Here is a 21,896-nt window from a genome sequence, read left to right as displayed (position 1 = left end):
TCCAATGAGGCATGGCAGAATCTGAGCTGATGACGAAAGTGTGGTGTCAGGAGAATCGGCAAGTTGATGAACAGGTACAGCAATTTGGGTAGTATTATCATTTTAGCAATGGTCAAGCGGCCAGTCGGGGACAAAGAGAGTGGCCTCGCTTGAGTATGGTTCCACCCCCTCAACATTTCCCAAATGTTAGAACTAACTGAGCCCATTTTGCAACTAATGAGTGCTTTGTACATGTTGCTTGCAAATTTACCCTGGTAGTCCTTTGCTAACGTCCACAAGTGTAAGCTGTGCATTCATGCTGCTGCGCCCAGTTTGGAGCACACTCTTTGGTCCTAACACACAACCCGTGAATGCAACACTAATAGATGTGACATCAGTCAGTGGCCTTCTTCCGTCCATGCAATACAGATCAAATAGTTACTCCTTCAGCTGTCATATAACATAATACAGTAAACTGCCCTGAAAAACATCTTGTTCAATGACAATATTTTGTTGTCTAAGGGTTGAGTAGCAAAATGTGAGTAATATGCTCATTTACCTATTTCTGGTGCAGTGTTTACTTGCTGCCGCAAGGATTCTTTATAAAGCACAAATATTGGTTCTGTTGGGAGTACGCTCAGTTTAACTGACATTAAATGTTTTTAGATGAATATTAAAAGATTTTTTTAACTTAATCACTTTCATACACACACATACAGAGATGAGTAATTTGAAAAAAACGAAAGATCAATTTCCTTTTTGAACTGTATTTAGCTCCACGTATATATGAATCCTATACAGGACTGACCCAAAAACATATAAATCACGACATATATAATGACCAACAATATATAATGACATGACAATTGACATATATTACATCAAACTGAATAAACATAAACTTCAACAAATATATGTTTTGAATGTAGTTGATCCGAAATAAATTGCATATGACACCACAGTAATTGTCTTCTATTTTGAAATGATGAAATTGCATGGACCAATCTGATGAACAACGTCGACGTTTCGACCCTAGAATAATGTGTGAGTTTGTACGCATCAATGGCGGGTCTTCCTCAGGACAATAGTCTAAATGTCAGCCTGAAAGTTCGAAAAATAAATTTATCGATCGTACTGTCACATCTGAAGATTTCGATGGACTATGGTCTTCGTCAGTTAAATATTGATTCTTGAGGCTTGAGCAGTCACGAGTCAAGTGACGGTGCCGTCAAAACGATCACCGAAATTCGGAGCGCACAGAATCCGCTTCTCGTTCTCGACGTGCCGGACAAGAAATGTTCGAGATTCTTTAGACTTTGCTCAGAAAACACGAAATGACCAAGTAGTCCGGGACTCGCATTGCAACGGGGTTGGCGCTCTAGTTGCTCAGTTCCCTGTAGCTATATCTGGCGCGATGGCGCGAGCGCGCATTGTGTAACAGTGGGTCCCAGGGCTCACGAGAGGAAACACTACTTTGAATTGCTCATTTGCACATTTGACATTGTTTGCTGCTCTGCTGTTTTCAGATCGCTGCTGTCTCAAATTTTAATAACCCAATGCCAGTAACCTAGGTGTTCAGGCACTGAAGTTTTTAATGTTTTAATGCTGTAATTTATTTAGTTAACGTTCTAACTTACTTGTGGACATTACCTGGTAAGTGATCCCTCTCCTCACTTCTCGAACGAGCGTCCGGCCCCCGCGAATCCCGGAAGTAGTCCGGGACTCGCATTGCAACGGGGTTGGCGCTCTAGTTGCTCAGTTCCCTGTAGCTATATTTGGCGCGATGGCGCGCGTGCAGCGGGCAAGCCCGTCTGCGCCGTCGGCGCCCGGAGCGCGACCAGCGCCACAACCCCTGGACCAAACAAACCTTTAAGGTACGACAGAAAGGCCCCCCTGACCTTAAGACCCATGGTCTGTGTGCCTCAGAACTCCTTGAAGTCTTTGATCTCGAGAGCCGTGGTCAGTTGCCCCAGGTGCCTCTTTCATTCAGATTCCTATGGGAAAGATGATGGGGGCAGTGTAAAGGTCTTAGGAGAGGGCTGGAGGAGATTTCTTGCGATAGACATTCAGAGTTAGACGATGTTGGGAAGGATTGGATGCAAGCCCCTTCAATTCCTGAAGCCCCCACCTTTGAATATTTTAAGTGCGTTCTGCTAAACGTTCGTTCTATGGTTAAGCATAGATATGAAGTTGAAGACTTTATTCGCTCCTCTGACCCAGACATCGATTTTTTTAACTGAAACTTGGCCGGATGGCTTTTCTGTCCCGGATTGGAACATTGCAGTCCCGGAAGGATATGCTTATTTTTCGCAAAACAGAGAAACAGGTAAAGGCGGAGGGATAGCTATTATTCACCGAGCTGATTTTAAAGTTCACATAGAGAACATTTCAACTGTTCCTGCAGAAGCATTGCAGTTTCGCATTAAAGTGAATAACTCACAGATCTTCCAGGGCATTCTGATATATAGACCCCCGGGACCAAGAGGCATTTTTACGCAAACATTGATGACGCTCCTGGAGTCATATACTGACTTGCATTCCTGCACGGTCTTAGGAGACTTTAATTATCATCTAGAGCTCAACAAGAATGCTGAAACTGAGAGACTTTTAGATAATATGGCAGCTTTTAATTTAACTCCGATAATAGTAGGCCCCACTCATACAGCTGGACATACGCTAGATGGGATTTTTACTAATGAAGCAGACATCTCCTTGTATAAAGTAATGGAGCTTCCTTGGACTGATCACAAGACTATTTATTTTAAGGTTAAAAGTATGAAAAGACAGCCCACAACACAAGCAAGCTTGACTAAAATACCCATCAGACGATGGGATAAAGTCAAGGAGGGCGCGTTTGAATTAGTTTTAGGTCCAAGCCCTACTAGCCTAAAGGGTGATAACAATACTATTATCCAGCAGTTTAATAACTGGATTTTAGAAGCAGCTGACAAGGTTGCACCAGTTAAATTAGTAAAGATCCAGAAAGGGAAGCTTTCCTCCCCGTGGTATAACACTGAACTTAAAAAACTAAAGATTGTCTGCAGAAAGGCGGAGCGCCTTTGGAGGATTAACTATGATAATGAGAAGAAAATACTTTATAATCATAAATCTTGCCACCCGTGAATATAAAGAGGCAATTGTGGCGGCTAAAAAAGCTTTTTTCTCAATTAAAATTAAGGAGGCAGGCAACTCCTCCAGAGAATTATTTAAAACGGTCAACTCCTTGATGAAACCTCAGCAAATTAATACCTTTAAACCTGACTTGACTTTCTGTAATGCTCTCGCAGAACATTTTCAGGAGAAGGTTAAGGGAATTTATGGCAAATTTTCCAAGGCTACACAAGTTCAGAACCCGTTAGGGCCCCTCACTCAACCCTCATGCAGGCTGAACAGCTTTCAGCCGATTGGCATAGATGAGGTTAAGGGTATCTTGCTTTCCCTGAAATCTGGTGCACCAACTGACCCATGTCCCCCCTCCTTTATGCATCGGGCAGCAGACCCGATTTGTAAACATCTTACCTCAATTATGAATCAGGTCATAATATCTGTACAGTATCCTACCTCTTGGAAACGTGCTGCTATCACTCCCTTATTAAAAAAATCCACTCTGAATCCAGCCAATGTTCATAACTATCGCCCCATTGCTGGCCTTCCATTTGCAGCGAAGGGTCTGGAGAAACATCTGAACAAAGCGCTTACAGCCTATTTAGACTCTAATGGCTTGCTGGATCCGTCCCAACATGGCTTTAGGCCACGTCACTCGACAGAGTCAGCATTGATAAGGGCAGCTGAGGAAATCCGTAGGGCTGTCGTCAGTGGAAGAAAGGCCATTTTGGTGCTTCTCGACCTGTCGGCGGCCTTTGATACGGTTAATCATTTGGCTTTGGCACAGCGGTTGAGGGAAATTGGGATAGGAGGAACTGCTCATACCCTTCTGGCATCTTTTCTTAGTGACATGGAACAGAGGCTGTTTTGGGAGGGTATGACTTCAGATGATTTCTTCCTTCCCTGTGGTGTCCCACAGGGGTCTGCTCTGTCTCCCACTCTGTTTAATGTGTATATGACACCCTTGGCTGACCTCGTCAGGAAACATGGTTTTGTTTTAGTATCTTACGCTGATGATTCTCAACTTGTTATAACTTCCAATAGTCAGTGTGGAGATATAGCAGGCAGATTTCATGCCTGCCTCACAGATATGTCCTGGATGGGTCAGAACTCCTCATGGTGGCCATCTGAGGCGGGTATATATCCGACTCCAGTAGGAAAAGTTAGAAACTTGGGTCTCCTGTTTGATGATAAACTCAATCTAGGAGCCCAGGTAAATAGTTTGGTATCCTCCTGCTATTATCTGCTGAAGATTTTAAGAAAGGTGCTCCCTTTTATACCCCCTGAACTGCAAAAGACTGTGATGGTGGCTCTCTTTCTCTCTAAACTGGACTATGCCAATGCTTTGTTTTTGGGGATTGATAAGTATCGGCTGTTGAAGCTGCAGTCGCTGCAGAATGCAGCGGCTAGGCTACTGATGGGACTCAACAGAGGACAACCGACTTCGGCTGCACTGAGATCCCTGCACTGGCTGCCCATTAAACAACGTGTGGAATTTAAGGTGCTCCCGTATGTGCACAAGGCAATACATGGTGGTGCTATAGAAGATTTGGGTAATTTTTTTATACCCTACGTCCCTGAACGCTGTCTTAGATCTGCTACACAGGGGCGTGTTAGGGTCCCAAAAATCAATAAGGCACGATGGGGGGGTCGGTCAATAACATATTGTGCGGCTAGGTTGTGTCTCCCTCTAAACATGAGACTGCAACCTGATCTTCAGGTTTTTAGGAAAGGGCTAAAAACTCGCCTTTTTGATACCATATGAGCATTCTTGATGTCCCCCTCCTGTTACACGTTAGCGCCAAGACGCCTCGGCATTCGAGCGCTCTACAAACCTATAAACATAAACATAAACCATGGGCTCGGTAACCTGGCACGCAAGCTCAAGGATCGAGGGGTCAGTAAGGAGACCTGGCTGCTAGGATTATGGGTTTTCTTGACGGGGAGGGTGGTTCAAAGAGCCTGTTGCAAGACTACATCACCAGAAACAAAGATCAAATGGACCACAAGTGACCCATAGAGATCTCCACAGTCTCTGGGTCAAATTCCAGTTGAGAAGTACAGTTGATTGAGAACAAATCTCCGAGGCAATGTGGACTATTATCAATCAATAAAACAAAGAAAACAAATACAGTTTGTCTTCAACTTCCAATCCAGCTTTTCGTCGGGTTCCCCCTTCCCCGAGCAGATAATGAAGAGCTGAACCCCATAATCGAGAGGTGTCTCTCCATGAGGGATGTAGGCCAGTTGGGTAAGCCGGTCCACCACAGAGCTGTAAAAAAGGGCAAAAGCTTGTGTTTGTTTTTGTCTAGAAAAATGCAGTTACGTGTACCCCAGACCGTCCAGATGCATTTACGTGATGGCTTGGGGACATGGTGGAGTTCATAGCTGGATATTGTGTGAGGCAGGGCAGGTACGCTCGGCTCAGCCTGTCCAGTATCTGAGTCCAGTAGGCATGTCTGGTGAGGATCTCTCAAGTAGAACATAAATGAACAAGCTTGCTTGGCAGGGTGACTTCTCAAGCCTGTATGTGAATACTTACCAAGTTTCTTGACTGCTGGAAGACGTTCTGATTGAAGCTCCTTGCTCTTGATCAGCTGACCTGTAAGCCGTCCTTATGTCTGTTCATCAAGTTGGTCCTTGACAAGTGCCTTAGCTCTTTGGTCTGGTTAGAGGCTGCACAGTTGCAGCAGACTAGCTCCTCTTCTGGGGCAGAGCACTTCAGATGGTTCTCCAGGTTGAGTCCTAACCTTGGAGAGATCAACGCTAGAGCCATGTCTCCATGGCATGTTCAAATTAACGACCATCGGGTAATCCTGAAGCTCCTTGGAAATACAGAAGCCAGGCACCAGTTTACAGATTGTCAAGTACTCTTCATTAGGCTTTGAGTTTCTGGATGTGATGCTGTTGAACAGTCGAGGGTTAGTCTTCGAGGGAGGCGCGGGAAAGAACATCTGGTTTAGTCGGTACATAAAAGATAGATGTGCCTGCCCACAATGAGGAAAGGTGCTTAGTAACAGTCGGAGTTATGGCATACTTATCTCTTATGTTAAATCCTAACTATTATGCAGTTTAATCAAGAATTGCATAAAGACCTGCACATTCACAGTAGATACATGCGCATCTTTATATTGAGAGGCTACAGTCAAGTGCATACAGGGCACTGTTCATCCGTTGTCACACAATTTGATAGTGTACTTGGCTTGCACTGTGCGGTCAGTGCACATAGTGTGTGTTTGATGTTGGTACTACCATGCTTCAGTCGCCATTCAAAGAGAGTAGCATTCTCCAACGATACCACTTGAAGGCTCCACAATGAACACAGAATGGAAGCCAGACAGGTGCACACTGGTCCACACCTCTCTTCGGCCTCTCGGGAATGGTGCAACATTATGGCAGTGGCCAATGCTACTTGTAAAAGCACGTTGCACTAGTCATCCCAGGGACACGCACGTTTTCTGTTTCTTCTCGGTACCGTTCAGGTAAAAGGCTACAGGTGACTGGAGGAAATGCCTGGATGGCAGCGTTCTCTGTACACACTGATCATCCGGTCTATGTTCCAGAACTCCCCCTTGGGAAACGCATGTGCAGTGGGAGCAGGCTTCACACTTTTCTTCATTGCTGCTTGAGTAGAAACAGATGCAGCAGAGGCACAATGTACACATACATATCACACTTTTTCAGTGAAGTTTGGGGGAAAGAGTTGCAGCGATGGCAGCCTGGTCAGCTCCTCAGGTCCTGGTAATTGCCATCTGGTCTGACATCCTAACGGCAGCCCACACGAGGGCTAGAATGTAGCTCTGGGTTGGAAAAGGCAAGTTCTCCACACCTTCTGTGGTAAACCTCCTTCTCTAATTTCAGGGTGAATTAGCAGCAGGTCTTGCTCGAAGTCTTGAGATATGCTCTCTACTGTTCCAGTAGAGACAGACAAAGACTTTGCCTGTGGTCTCAGCCTTCCTGTACACAAGTGTGCAGAGCTTCAAGTAAGAGGTGAGTATTTGATAAGGCAAAGGCCAGTTATATCCACAACACTCTTAAATCTCAAGCCTGTCTGTCTTAAAAGCTCTTTTTGAAATCATTTCCTTCTCACATACCCTTCTCTAATGATCATGTCTAAATCACTAATGTACTGCGTAGAAAGTAATGCGTGGAATGGTTTCCTTTAGCTTGCAATACTAACTCCAATAACCAATGGACTGACCACTAACTTTGGGCTCCAGGTAGCGTGCTACTCACCGTTAAGCACTTCAATACCTCATGCGAGGTAGTAAGCGCTCAATAAAAGCAATTTCAATAAAAAGATCTGTACCCCAGTGCTATAATTAGCTGCCGTCAACCGTCAGCAATGCCATGGGCTGGTAATGGAGGCAGTATTCAGCCATTTTAAAAGAAGGCGCTCTTTGAGTGTACCCTATCACACATTCCAGATTAGCACTCTGTTGATAAACAAGAGATAAAAATCTTGTTGAACACTTGTCAGTCAACATTAATTCATGCAATGTAATTTTGGAGAGCTTAGTTAGTTTTGATATTCCATAAACAAACTTTAAAGTTTTATGCTTCTATAATTGAGCTGTGAATCCTTCCGGACTGAAATTTGTGTCACCATTTGCAGGTCTGGCTTTAGCCTAGACCTTTTGATTTTACAGAAATATGTATAAAATACTTACAAAGAGGGGCTTTCAGCCACATTGGTCTGTTGTCAATCACATTTTGCTCCCACCCACAAGCGTATAGCATGGGGCAGTCTTTTTCAGCCAGTGGTTAACTTCACTTGAGTTGATTGCATTTTGCACTGTCACAAGGAGCACATCCCCACACAAGCCTGTGTGGAAGCTCAATTAAAGAGACACAGGCCATTGTCCTGTTTCATAAGCCGCTTTATACGTGATTTACAGGAACATGAGCAAAACAGCAGTGTATCAAATTAGCAGAACTTTCTCTGGGTGTTTAATATATGAGACCCACAAAAGGTGTGTTTAGCACAGATCCAGTCATGAGACTGTAAAGGGGATTTCGTCCGCATAATGAACAAATACATAGCAGAGGTACCGACCCGACGAGGCAAAAGTTGCAAAAGCAATAAGTGTTCAACCAACACAATGAAATAAACAGCTTGTTATACAAGATTTCGGCCAGTAAGGTGTCTACATATCCTGATGGCTGAGACCGTGAAATTGCGTCAATGCAGCGGTTTACACAATAGCTGTGCAATCAACTTTCGGCATTTGGCTTTTGCTATATGTGGGCATAGATGGACACATTCCTTGCTCAGTAAGTATGGCAGCGAGTTGTTACGGGAACTGTCCATTTGATGATGGCATTGTGTAAGCTAAAAAGGACATACGTTCAACCTAGTGTATAAAGCTCCTGGTTACCAGTGGAGCAGAGAATTCAGTTCAAGTGCCTCAGGCAGGTCCTTTATTTCCACATTAATACAATATAACCCTGGCTGCCCTTCGTGCTCTGGGACAAGTGCTGCTGCAAACAGCCGGGTCACACAAGACCCAGCTGCGAGGTCGATTTTTCAGATTTTCTGAGCCAAACGGTGGAACCAACTGCCCCTGCTTTCAGCAAGATTCGGGATGTTCTTTGTTTTAGAAAGACTCTCAAAAATCATTGTTTCTGATAGACCTACAATGCCCAGCATATGTTCCCATTCATTAGTTCTCAGCTTACGTGGTACATCAATAGGAGTTTATCTAGCCCTAGAGAGAGAAGATATGTGCTATGGAATGGTATAGGAACACTTTGTCAAAGATTGAAACATTATTTCTTCTTCACACCTGTTTCCAGGAGCTGATCCAGAACGCAGACGATGCTGGTGCCAGTGAAGTCATTTTTGTCCATGATGAGAGGGATTATGGGAAGGAAAGTCTTTGGTCAGAAGACTTGGATCAGTTCCAAGGTATGCAAACTAAAGCAGAACCTGTTTAGAAGTGTTAACGCGTTTCCTGATGAGAGTTCGTTAAGTACACATTCGTGTTGGTTTTCCATCCCTGTTGGCCCGCACTGTAACCTCCCCAGTTGTCCTGGTTCGTGTTGCAAGACTATGTTCACAACATGGTTTGGTCACCTGACTGCATAAAGTGATATTAAGTTAGTGGTAAAAATGTCCTCCAATACAGTGGGGTTTTCACTGGGAAAGAACCTTCGTTTCCAAGGTGGAGACCAAGGTATTCTCTGAGACATTCAGTGGATGTGCCCACCCCTTTATGCTTTTAAAACAACTCCAAATAGATTGGAATAAATTGGGGTGTTTGGGAATTTTCCACTACATTAACCAATCTTTTTAGGATGTTTCGGGGAAGGGGATTTTTAACAGAGGATTTTGTTTTAACCAAAGGAGGAAAAAAAGGAGCAAATGTGCATGCACCTTATAAATAGTCAAACGAAGGAGTATTTTCTGCCAGTTCAAAAATCCACCAGTATAGGCTTAAGAATAAGCTTTGTTTGGTATTTTATAAACCCTGCAAAAGTCGTATAGCTACTCAAGGAGGGAACCTACGAAGAGTAGATTTATGATATTTGTGAATTTGGTACAAATTATTTGCACACCTGAAGTCCTGGGACTGATGCAATATTCTAGCTACACAGTAACTCTCCCAGATTTAAAGTGCATTTGTTATGTGAATCTGCAGAGCTATATGTTTCTTCCCAAACAAGTTAATTTCCTGCAGCCTATGGGAACCTACAAATGTAGTGAGCGAAGAGTACAGTACTATCAAATATTTTGTCATGATCTTGATTGTTCCCGGAGAAGGCTCCATGAGGCAGCCTATTTGTGTGCTCCCTAGAGCTGTAGACCAGGTCTTCCATCGCTAACAACCTGATGATGCTTAAAATAGCCACTGATTAAATGTTTGCAGAAAATGGTTGCCTCTTCAAAACTATTTTAAGTTAATTTACCCTGCTTTTTTATTGAATTTATTTATATAATAGACATTTTATTGCTCTAAGTATGTTATCAAAGGCCAAAGCTCTAGGTGAACCGGGAAAGACTCACAATTGTGCCACAAGACTAGTGGTTGAATGTAGACTGGACAGAGGTCACTAGGTGTAGACAAGATGAAGTGTCAAGTGCAATGATGGGGCCCGGTCCCAATCAAAATGGAACAGGCACTGCCCCCATCGGAGCCTAATTACAAATCGAGGATCTCTTTGTAAATGTTGGGTTTCGGTACTCTGTCAAAACATATACTCTGAAAAAATTATTAAGGACTAGATTTACGACCCTATTTTGCATGCGCAAATGGGTTTGCAACCCGTTTACCCATGCAAAATCTAATAGGGCCATGTATAATCCCTATTTAGTGAATCGCAATTTTTTTGCGACTCACGAAATAGGAATTGCGAGTTGCTATCAGGAAGGGGCATTCCAAGGGCGTCCCTTCCTAATAGCTAGTCAGAGCCTATGTAAGACTGTTTTGCGGGGAGGAGCCAAGATGGCGACTGGAGCAGACGCTTGAGCGCCCGGCTCCGCCGGCCCTTGGCCTCGGACTATCATCCTGATTCCTATCCTCTCCGATTTTCGAGGTGCAACGTGCGCGACGACGCGCTGACCGCGCCGCCGCTTTCCCGGAGTCTAAGCCCGCCCGGATGCCGGAGCTCTTGGTGCCTTTGTTCTCCGCGCTGGACCCCTGCTCCATTGTGGCCTTGGCCGGCCCCCTGGAAGCTCCGCAGTCACTGGACCCCCGGCGCAAATCTGAGCCCCGCGGCCCCGATCCCGCCTCACACCACGGACTGTCGCCAGACGAGCCGGGGGAGAGACGCCCGGACACCTCCCTCACCTTACACCTGACGGGCTGGAGCTATAGGGTGGGCCCCGGTGTGGCGGGTCTCCTGCCCCGCTCTGTGGCCCGCGCTGTGGAAGGCTGCAGACCCCCTTCTTTTATTGTCTAGTCGGCTGCAAAGAGAGTCCGAGGGAGGGGAAGCGACTGCTGGCTTTCACCTGTTGCGGCGCAGACCTGCGGGGAATTGCCTCCTTGTTACGACCCCCCCCCCTGGCCACTGTACCGTTCAGCGGTAAAACATGGCGTTGATTGCCTGCTCGCTGCTGGGGGGTGATGCTCCGGTCTCGCCCGCTGCCCGCTTCGCCCTCCCTCTACCAGACTCCAGCTCCACAGTGCCGTCCCGGATTGCTGCCGATGTGGGGGCGCAGCTTCCGCTGACATGCGGCTCCGTTCTGGCTGCCCTGCGGGACTTTCGTCTGCAGTTGTGTGTTGGCTTGCAAACGCTGAGTGAGCGGTTCGACTCCATACTGTCGGCGGCGGGTCGTGAGCGCCCCGTTGGTTCTCAACAAGACGTGGGTCTGCCAGTGCTTCTATCCTCTTGCGGGGACGCAACGACTGGGTATAATCGTGCTACGCTGGTGTCTGCATCTGGCTTTCCCTGCACCCAGGATCAATCGATCTCCTGCTCAATTGTAGACACTTTGTTTCCCCGTTCATTGCTGCCTGCTTTGTTGTTGCCTGCCTCACCGCGCCCGCAAGAGTATCCAGCTGAGCGACACCTGACGTCCTCGAGGAACCGTTCACGGTGGCCTACGGCTTCTTTTATGTGGAACCCCTGTACTTTACAGGCCAGGTCTGGATTTTATATGGTGCACAAGGGGTCCTCAATAGATGATCGGCGGCCATTTTGTGACTCTACTTCTCCATCTTCTCCCAAGCGGCCATATTGTCTTTGTCTGCACGGGCTGCGGGGCCTACATGTGGGGGCTAGTCTAATCTTACGCCCGCGATCGGGCCAGGGCTAGATTGATTTCTATCACCATGGTTTCACGGATGGGCTGGACTGGGACTGGAACTGTCTGCATATGTTGTGCGCACTCGTCGCGATTTGTCTGCCTTCATTATATTGTTGTGACAAGTGATCTTCACACGACCGCCTTCGGGCGTAGTGGGTTCTCAGTGTGTGGAGGCGTAGTTGGCCGGTGGTTTCGGGCGCTCCGAGGTTACGGGGGCTCCTCCCCGCTTTCTTCTTTGTTTTCTTATTTTCTTTCCTTTATTCCTACTTTCTCTCTTGTCTATATTTCGGGTTCATTGGGCGACAGGCACTATGCTGGGGGGGGGGCAGGCCGTAGCCTCCGCATTGGTGTAGGGTGGGGGGGTAATTTACTGTTTCTTTTTAGTTCTATGGGCCTTTTCTTCTATGTCTCTGCGCTGTCCTTGTTTCCGATTCGGGGTCCGGGTGTGGGGTGGATTGAGTGGGGGCGGCTTTGGAGGGGTGCGTATTTACTCATGTGACTATCCTGTTATATAACTGCATCGCCTCACTGTCTGAGATTTCTATGGCCGTTTTTAATGATGCTGCTGCTCTCCCGTGTGATGGAGCCATCTTGCGGACTCGAATCTCCTTGGTTCTATCCTCTACTGACTTTTTCCTCGATAAAATTATTTTGAAAACCTTAAAATTAACCTTCACTTCTCCTTCCCCTGGTGTCAAGGATCTTTCCAGTGTATAACTCCTGAATCGTTGCCAATCTTGACCATTGATGCACAGGGGATGTAATGTTTGTCTCAGTGCTTAACTGTTTTGTGGCCGGCCTGATGGTTGTAGGCCCGTATTTGTTCTTTTGCTATGCACAAATAAAGGTTTTTAAAAAAAAAAAAAAAAAAAAAAAAAACTGTTTTGCGACCGCAATTGCGGTCGCAAAACACTTGCAATTTACCGCCCTCTTCAAGAGGGTGGTAAAGCACTCGCAAATGGGAAGGGGTCCCCTGGGAACCCCTTCCCCTTTGTGAATGCAGGGGGACATATTCCCAATGGGGTCGCAAATTACGAGTGCCTCATGATTATTGATATGGCATGTAATTTGCGACTCCATCGGGAATCTCAAACAGTGTCTCTGACACTGTAGTACATGGCATTTAGTGACTCACAAATTGTGACTCGCTATTGAGCACAGTTTGCGAGTCGCTAAATGCCATAGTCGTACATCTGGCCCTAGATCTTTAGTTTAGAGTTATTTTCTTTTCATATACCAGCCAATTATGTGTACGTATCCTGGCCACACACCTTTCAGATCATAGGTAGCTCTTGGTACATTCCCTTAACTACTCTTAACTGATAGAGGGAGGGACATGTTTGAATTCAATAAAACAATGAGGATTTTTACTGTTTTAGTTGGAGTTGCATGCAGCTCCCTGTTCTGGGTCAAATGAATGGAATACAGGGACAGCATCCACAGTTCCAGACCATGAGATTCCTGTAAAGTGCGCCCTCCATATAGTTTGTTGTCTCCATTGATTAATTTCTCTCTCTGCCATCATCAGGTCCTGCTCTGCTGGCGTATAACAATGCCACTTTCTCCGATGATGACTGGGAAGGAATCCAGAGCACAGGGAACAGTGTCAAACTGAAGGATCCCAATACCGTGGGACGATTCGGACTGGGGTTCAACTCTGTCTACCACATCACAGGTAAGACGACCTCGTGTAATTTCACAGTTGGAGAGAAAGAGGGATAAAAACCTGGACATATCATCCACGCCACAACATAATATCACCAACAATGCTATGTAACCTCCAAAAATCGTTTTATTGTGCGTGTTTCAGGATTATCCTACAGGTATCTCGAGATTTTGCAAATATTTCTTACCACAACTTTTAGTGGCATGCTCCATCAACATCCAAAACATGTTGGCATAGGAACACGGGTGGATGGGACATTACATCTCACCCTATACCCGAATTTGTTAAGGTTTTAATTACATCTGGGAAACCCATGATCAAAGGATATCTTGTGGGTACATCCCAAGATATTTTCAAGTTGTATTGGATCCCTGTGATTAGCCATGAAACATTTACCTTAGAACTTGCAGCATTGGTTGAGTCCGCCAAGGTGGTAATTACCTACCATGATGGGAAAAATCACAGATGATGAAGCATGCCACAAAGTTGTCGGAGCGACGACTTTTTAAAATCTCATGATATTCCTGTAGGATAATCTTGAAACACACCCAAGTTTTTGGGTGATATTAAGAAGACTTCATGTAACAGTGTGTAAAGTTTAAGGAAAGATAATAGTGAGCGTGTGTGCTATATATACACATACATACACACTATTGGAAGCACTTTTTTAATATGTTATGCATTGAAAATATGTTTGCATTGGGTCTATGTGATATGAAACGGACAAGAAATCAGTGTATCTAAAAAGCATTTATGCAATTATATTTAACATTATGGTCCAAGATTATGCAGAAGTATACACTGTATATTTACAAAATTAGGGCATACAAACTGCATAAATTTAATGGTTTGCCTAGTAAAGACTATAAACGCGCATTAATGCAGATATTAGTTGGAAAGATACGTGAATGAGAATCAAAGATTTCTTCTACGTCTATACGTAGACCATTGGACACGGTCACTTTAAATTGGTATCCCACAATTTGTAGAGCTGTCATGTGATCAAGGCAGGGATCTGCCGAAACGCGTCATGGCGGTAAAGTTCTGGTGTGAATAAATGAAAATTGCACAGATTTTGGGTCTACTCTCATTTAATGTTCCCGCGGAGAGGAGTTGAGAAAACGAGTCACTTACATATTTTCGCCGGATTGACTTTACCCGGTGTAGTGGACTCCTTCCTATGAAGCAGGCTCTGTAGTCGGCAAAGTCACGGTTCCGGTGTACCTGGCACCACCTCGAGGCTTCGAGGCAGCTGGAGACCTGGAAACACAAAACTCTCGGGCAACGGAAACACAGAGTCCCCTGCTGCGGTAATGCATCGAAGCATCTAGCGGGTCAATTTTGTTGTTATTGCAGTAAATGACAAATCTTTTCCATTTAGCTGCATAGAAAGCTCTAGTAGTGGGGCGGCTGGCTTTCTTAATAATGTTCATACAGTTAGGTGGGACATTGAGGGAACCGAACTCTAGGACTTCAGGAGCCAGATTGCTAAATTCAGTTGAGCTGGATCTGGGTGCCTAATCTCTTCATGGTTCTGCGTTAGCAGCTTTGGGGAGCGGCGTAGTTTTTGGTGTGAAACTACTGAGAGTTCGAGAAGTGGTGTGAACCATGGTTGCCGTGCCCATGTGGGAGCAACTAGGATCATCTTGAGGGACTGTTGCTTGAGCTTGCGTACTACTATCGGAATGAGCGGGAGTGGCGGAAAAGCGTATGCAAATCTGCCTGACCAGTTCATCCATATTGCATTGCCCTTGGACAACGGGTGTGGGAACCTGGTGGCAAAGGTTGGGCATTTTGCGTGTGTGTGGCAAACAGATCTATCTCTGGGTGGCCCCACGTCTGGAAAAAAGGTTGAAGAACTTGAGGATGAAGTTCCCATTCGTGTATCTGCTGAGTCTGACGACTTAGTAGATCCGCAATCTAATTGTTCACTCCTGGAAGATGTTTTGCCAGAAGATATGTTTTGCGCAATGGTCCATCTCCATATGGATTGCGCTAGGTAAGACCGCTGCAAAGAATGTGTTCCTCCTTGTTTCTATATGTAATACATTGATGTCATATTGTCCGTGCGAAATAGGACAGTCTTGTTGAGGAGATGTGCTTGGAATGACTTTACCACTAGAAATATTGCTAGTAATTCTAGGTGATTGATGTGGACCGCTTTTTGTTTGGTGCTCCACCTGCCCTGAATTGTGTGGTTTAGGAGATGGGCTCCCCAGCCGGTGAGTAAATGTAATGTAAATGTAAATTGATACTTGTATAGCGCACTACTCACCCGCAAGGGTCTCAAGGCGCTTGTACGAATACCGCTGTGGAACCCATCCTGGCTTTCCCTGTGAGGCGCCCACTCCTGGGCACCCCCAAGGTGGAGGCCAGGCATCCTTAGCGTTGTGGGGGCCGTTGTGGAGATTAAGCAAGCTATTGCCCAGAGTTGCAGAGTGGGACTCCATGATTGGAATAGGCCCTGAGGCGAGAATTATCAGGTCCGTGGAATTTTTGAGCCCATGACCCGCCGAGGCGGGGAATTGAACCCTGGTCCCGGGCTAGACCTCTGCATCAGGTCTGCCACTCTAATCATTGAGCCAACAGCGAGTGATGCGTCGCTTTTAGCACGATCTGTGGAACTGGCTCTAGGAGCGGCCGCCCTCTGGAAAGGTTTTGTGTGTTCCACCACTGCAGAGAGTGATGTGTGCGGCTGTCCGCCAACACCAGATCTGTAAGTTGACCTTGAGCCTGGTTCCACTGACGTGCTAAGCTTTCCTGTAAAGGGCGCATCTGAAGTCTTGCGTGAGGTACAATGTAAATGCAAGAGGCCATAATCCCTATGAGCTGCATAAACACTCGAGCTGAGAGAGAGTGTTTGGGTTGAAATTTTGTGATGAGGGTTTGCATACTGTATCCTGGCTGGATTGGGGTATGCTAGAGCTTTGGAAGTGTATTGTGGCTCCTAGATACTGATATAGGTAGGAGGGCTGATGGTGTGACTTGGTGTGGTTTATTGTGAAGCCCAAGTGGTGTAGCGGCTGAATTGTTTGGTAAGTGTGGTGAACACACTGGTTGTATGACCTGGCTTTTATCAGCCAGTTGTCCTGGTATGGAAACACCTGAATCTGCTGTCTTCGCAAGTTTGCAGCTACTACCGCAAGACACTTTGTGAATACCCTGGGTGCTGTGGTTACTCCGAATAGGAGTACATTGAACTGCTAGTGTTGGCCGTCCACTGTAAACCTTAGATATTTCCTGTGAGCAGGGTGTATAGGAATATGGAAGTAGGCATCCTTGAGATCTAATGTGGCAAGGAAGTCGCCTTGTTGAAGAGTGATCATGTGAAAATGTAAAATTGAGACATTGAGAGGTCTGAGGTCCAGTATTGGTCTGTACCGTTCATTTTGGGGGTTAGAAAATACAGGGAGTAAACCCCTGTTCCTTGATGTTCTAGGGGAACTGGTAAAATTGCATGCTTTTGAAGCAGTGAGAACTTCCTGTTTGAGGAGCGTTAGATGTTCTGAGGACATGGGACGCTGTTTGGGCGGTATGTTGGGGGGAGTTGCAGTAAGTTCCAGGCAGTAATCCATACTGGATTTGTCTTACCCACCTGTCTGTAGTGATGGAATTCCAGACAGGAAGGAACTGTGAGTCTCCCTCTGACCGGAGTGGAATGGTCTGGAGGGAAGTCACTGTTTGTTAGTGGAGGAGGCGCGAGTGTTGTTACCTCGGCCTCTTCCTTTGTTGGTATTTCCCCTGTACCCACCTCTGAAATATCCCTTGTTGGGGGATGTTTGTGTGGGGTTTTTATTGGAGGAGAAAGCAGTGTCTGTGCTGATGTTTTTGGATGCACCTCTATAAAAGGAGTGGCGAAAAGACCCTTGTGCAGATGGAGACACTAATGCTCCCATCAATTTTTGCAGTCTGTGTCTTTTTTCTAAGGCTGTGTCCACAGCCGGGCCAAAAAGTTGTTCTTGATTGAACGGCTGATTCAGGATAGTAGTCTGCACTTCTGTTTGAACCCAGAAATGCACAGCCATGTATGCCTTCGTAATAACACACTAGTGTTGATTGATCTAGATGCAGTGTCTGCTGCATCGAGGGCACATTTAATGGATGCGTTTGTGATTAATTTGCCTTCCTGAATCAAATCATTGGCTTTGGCCTTGTATTGGTCAGGCAAATGCTGCATTAGGGTTTCAAGCCAGTCGTAGGGAGCCCTATCGTATCTGGCAAGTAATGCCTGTGCATTAGCTATCCTCCAGTGATTAGCTGCCTGGGAGACAACTCGTTTGCCTGAAGCGTCTAGTAATTTAGACTCTCTGTCTGGAGGTGGAGCGTCACCGGAGGTTTGAGAGTTGGCACGCTTCCTAGCATTGGTCACTACCAGGGAATCTAAGGGGAGTTGGCCTTTAATGTAGGTGGGATCATTAGGGGTGGGTTTATATGTTTTATCAATTAGAGGATTGAGAATTCTGGACCTGACCGGGTCTTTGAAGACGTCTGGAGCATGTTTCATGACACCTTTCAGCATGGGTAATGTTTGTACTGTCTTTTGTGACTGTACAAAAGTGTCTACCAGGAAGTCTTCCTCTGTGGGGTCTGAATGCATTAGAACGCCATGATATTGGGCAGCCCTATCAATGAGCTGACTAAAGCCAATGTTGTCACCTGGGGGAGATGGCCTTGTTTGGTATGCATCTGGATCAGAAAGGTCTAGAGGATCTACAGGGTCATTGTAGTCGTCCCATGTGTCTTGTGGTATGCCAGTGTCCTCATCCGGATCAGTGAAAGGGTCATTATTTCCACCCCCAACTCCTAGGGCATCATCATCCTGTGGTGGTGGGGAATATGGAGGAAGTATGGGAGACTTTGGGGGAGAGAAAGGCTTAGTAGGAAGAACAGAAGACCATTAAGTTGCACAGTCTCTTTTCTTCACAGGCACCTCAGGAATGTGTGGGGTGTCCAATTTCCTCATATTGTGTTGAATACTGACAATATGGCCTGTTTTAGGGTCCACATGCAGTGTTTTCTGTTTTGGATCGATGGGATCCGGTAGAAATAGTTCTTGCTCGTTGGTGTGAATATTTTCAGTTCCGAACGTGGTTTAGATCTTTGCACTGGAGCCTTAGGGTATTTTGGTCCTTCTGCTTTGGGGTCGATTCCGAAATCATTTTCGGATCCGAATGTTTGAGGTGTTTTCGGATCCGAGGCCTTCAGTTCTTTGGGTGCCGAGGCCATTTTGGAGACTGCCTGAGTAGGATGTGTTCCCGCTTTGGGAGTCGACAGTGTTTTTGGGGCACTGGCATGCGGCTTGCTTGGTCCCGGGTTGCCTAAAGGCTTCTCCTTTGTCTTCGCAGCTGGGCCCGAAGGCGAGGCTGCTGAAGTTTTCTTTTGGTCGCGACTAAGACCTTCAGGCAAAGTCTTGACCAGAGCCTTTTGTTTTTCGAGTTGGGGCAGTTGTACTCACTCGTTCAATCAATCAGGCGTTTAAGCGCAACTACTCACCCGTAAGGGTCTCAAGGTGCTGGAGGGTAGGGGGAGGATGTTGGGGTTAGCAGGCTCCAGCCCATCAATGGGGGGTCTGTCGAAGAGCCAGGTTTTGAGGTTTCTTGTGAAGATGGGGAGTGATGTTGTCTGTCTGAGGTGGATCGGCAGGGCGTTCCAGGCGCGGGCCGCGAAGAAGGAGCAGCCTCCCGATCTGGTCTTTCTGCTGCGGGGGACCAAAGCGTAGGCGAACTGGGCAGATCGTAGGGTCCTCTGGGGTGCGTGGAATTTGACGGCTGTTCAGGTATGCTGGTCCGGTGTCGTGGAGGGCCTCGTGGGCGTGGGTGACCATCTTGAAGGGGACTCTAGCTTCGATGGGGAGCCAGTGGAGTGTGCACAGGTGCTGGGAGATGTGGCAGTGTCTTGGCAGGTCGAGGACCAGTCTTGCTGCGGCGTTATGGATGTTCTGTAGCTTGTGGGTGAGGTTTTTGTTTATTCCAGCGTAGAGTGCATTGCTGTAGTCGAGTCTGCTGGTGACCAGTGCGTGAGTGAATGTCTTTGTGTTCAAGTGGGATCCATTCCCCCTCGTTGACCTGGAGTGATGTGGTCATCGCAGTCGGAGTCATCTGCTTCGGATACGATGTCGAGATCCTCCGAATCCTCTGCCTCCGGAACGTCAGGGCCTTCATCAAATATTTCTTCTGGCACCGGTGGAGGCTGTTGCGCCATAACGTGTCGTCGAGCCCGGCGATCACGGATAGTCTTCTTGGACCGGAAGGAGGCTTGGCAATTTTTCTCCTCGTGCTTGGGTGGGAGACAGAGGTTGCAGACCTTGTGTTTGTCGTTGTGTGGGAATTAAGCTCCGCACTGGGAGCATTTTTTGAATGGAGTCCTTTCCATTAGCCGTAGGCCAGAATGGCATTGATAGGCTCAGCGGCCCGCGTTGACGACCGGAATCGAGTTTTTGAGTTAGCGCGTTGAAAAGCACGCAAACTAGAACAATACCGTTGAGTTTGTAATGGTTTCCACGTCAAAGGTTTGGAAACCACGGTACCGAACCGGAGCGCTGAAGTTGCATCCGAACCCGATGGCAGAAAAAAACAATCGGAGGATGGAGTCGATGCCCATGCGCACTATCGTCCAAGGGAGGAGTCCCCTATCTCATGACTACTAAAGACTTCTTCCAAGACCACAACAAGGTGCAAGCATCCGAGCCCAACACCAGATGGCGATCTATGCAACAGTATGAATTCTGCAGCTTATATGCCTTGAACATATATGTTTATATACCGAAGTGCAGAAAAAGGCATGCCCTGCTTAGTGGGTGCTGCTTCAACTGGTAGTAGCTCCTACTTTAGCATCAAAAAAGTAGGAATGTGAACATTTAGGTGACTCTAGCCTCACCTGCCCTGCAGACGCATTGGCATGTTGGTTAAATGGGAGATTTCTTGACATGGGTAAGTGTCTTATAAAGCTGTCCGGGTAGAAGTTCAATGATATGCATTTTATCTGTCTCACAAGAATTACAGGCTTAACCCTCCTGGCCCAGATTTGAGTATGTGGCCTGAAAATTGCACCAACTCTGCTATCTTACTGTAGCGTTTTAACACGCTGTTATGTCTGATCTTTCCTTAGAACATTTGCAGTACCCTTCTCTGTAACTACATCCTCCCCCCCCCCCCCCCTCCCCCCCTTCTCTCAAACTCCACCTCAGTTTTGTGTGAAACTATTGCTGAGCAATTCATGCTAAACAAAGAATCTCTCAATGAAATCTGGGTGAATTCAATGTAGTTTCCAACCTGAAAATAATGCCTAAATCACCTTTTGAGATTGTGCAGTAAATGAAAAGATCCTGTGCCTGGAATCCTCTGAGGAGTTCAGCATGTTGGACTGGGTTTCAGTTAACAAAACATAGAAAAAAAAACATCAACATATAGGCTTCGTTGAGACTATCCTGGTAAATGTTGTTGTAGAATTCTGATTAAAATGGGCAGCAAGCAGCAGTAATTGTGATATTGCGGGTCATTTCCATTTATAACTCATGAAGCCTGTAGCAGTCGGAAACATTGTCTGAAATGCCGTCATCCCTCCAACTTCTGAATCGCAGGCCAGTACAAATATCCAGTAAATCTTACGAGACATTTTTAGGTCTGGCCTAAAGACCGCTTTAGCGGTCTTGCCAGCCTCATGTTTACTAAAAAAAAATACAATTATATATGCATATACAAGGGCTTCCAACCAACACCCTTTCACCATTGGGCTGTTGCCATGCAACTCAAATTATATTACCTCCCACCTCAGCAGAATGTGCAGATAAACAGTCCAGCCCACTCCAGCCATTGGATGCTTTCACTTTGAGTAACTGCATTTTGCCCTTGCACGTGTACACATGCACATAAAAAAACAGTTCTCCCAATAAAAGACTGTAACGGGGCACCAAGAAGGGACGCAACACGAGGTCGAGGTAGTCTAGGTTTTATTGCTATCAGTTTTCGTTTGGTTCGACTTGTCCGTCTTTCTCGGGCAAAACGGGCGGGATCCGTGATGAGAGGTGGGTCAAGGTCTTGGAGCTGTCTTCTCCACGGAGGGGTTCGGGCTTCTCTTCTCCCGGCGTCCGCTCCCACCGGTCCCCAGAAGGAAAGAGAAGGGGCTGGTTAGGTTATGCGTACTAGAGTGTGCACCTAACACCAGGGCCAGGGGAGTGAGGAACCACCTTGTGCGTGTCACAAACAATAGACTCGAGTGATAGCAAACGTGAGGGGGGGGTAAACGTAAATAAGGTCTAGGGAGAAACCCTGCGGTCGCCGATTACCGTGGACGGTCCCGCCTCCCTATCCAGCCCTCTACCCGGTCCCGTACCTGTCCTAGCCACGCTCCTCCCCCGGGAACGTGGCAGGGCGCTTCGCCGGATCCGTATCCTGCGGT

General features: G+C 46.5%; 1 protein-coding gene across 2 annotated transcripts in view; it reads left to right on the top strand.

Annotated features, from left to right (window-relative positions):
• The window catches only part of LOC146809717 (sacsin-like), a 303,632-nt gene that overhangs the window by 127,705 nt on the left and 154,031 nt on the right, over positions 1–21,896 (top strand). For both annotated transcript variants that reach the window (XM_085616556.1, XM_085616555.1), the window contains exons 4-5: positions 8,881–8,992; positions 13,362–13,508. In XM_085616556.1, the coding sequence (XP_085472682.1) occupies positions 8,881–8,992; positions 13,362–13,508 (259 nt within the window). The remainder of the gene's footprint in view (positions 1–8,880; positions 8,993–13,361; positions 13,509–21,896) is intronic.

The sequence above is a fragment of the Triturus cristatus genome, chromosome 7 (genome assembly GCF_964204655.1).
Source record: "Triturus cristatus chromosome 7, aTriCri1.1, whole genome shotgun sequence".
Taxonomy (NCBI): domain Eukaryota; kingdom Metazoa; phylum Chordata; class Amphibia; order Caudata; family Salamandridae; genus Triturus; species Triturus cristatus.
The sequence above is the reverse complement of the archived record's forward strand: the minus strand, read 5'-3'. Positions and strand labels throughout refer to the sequence as shown.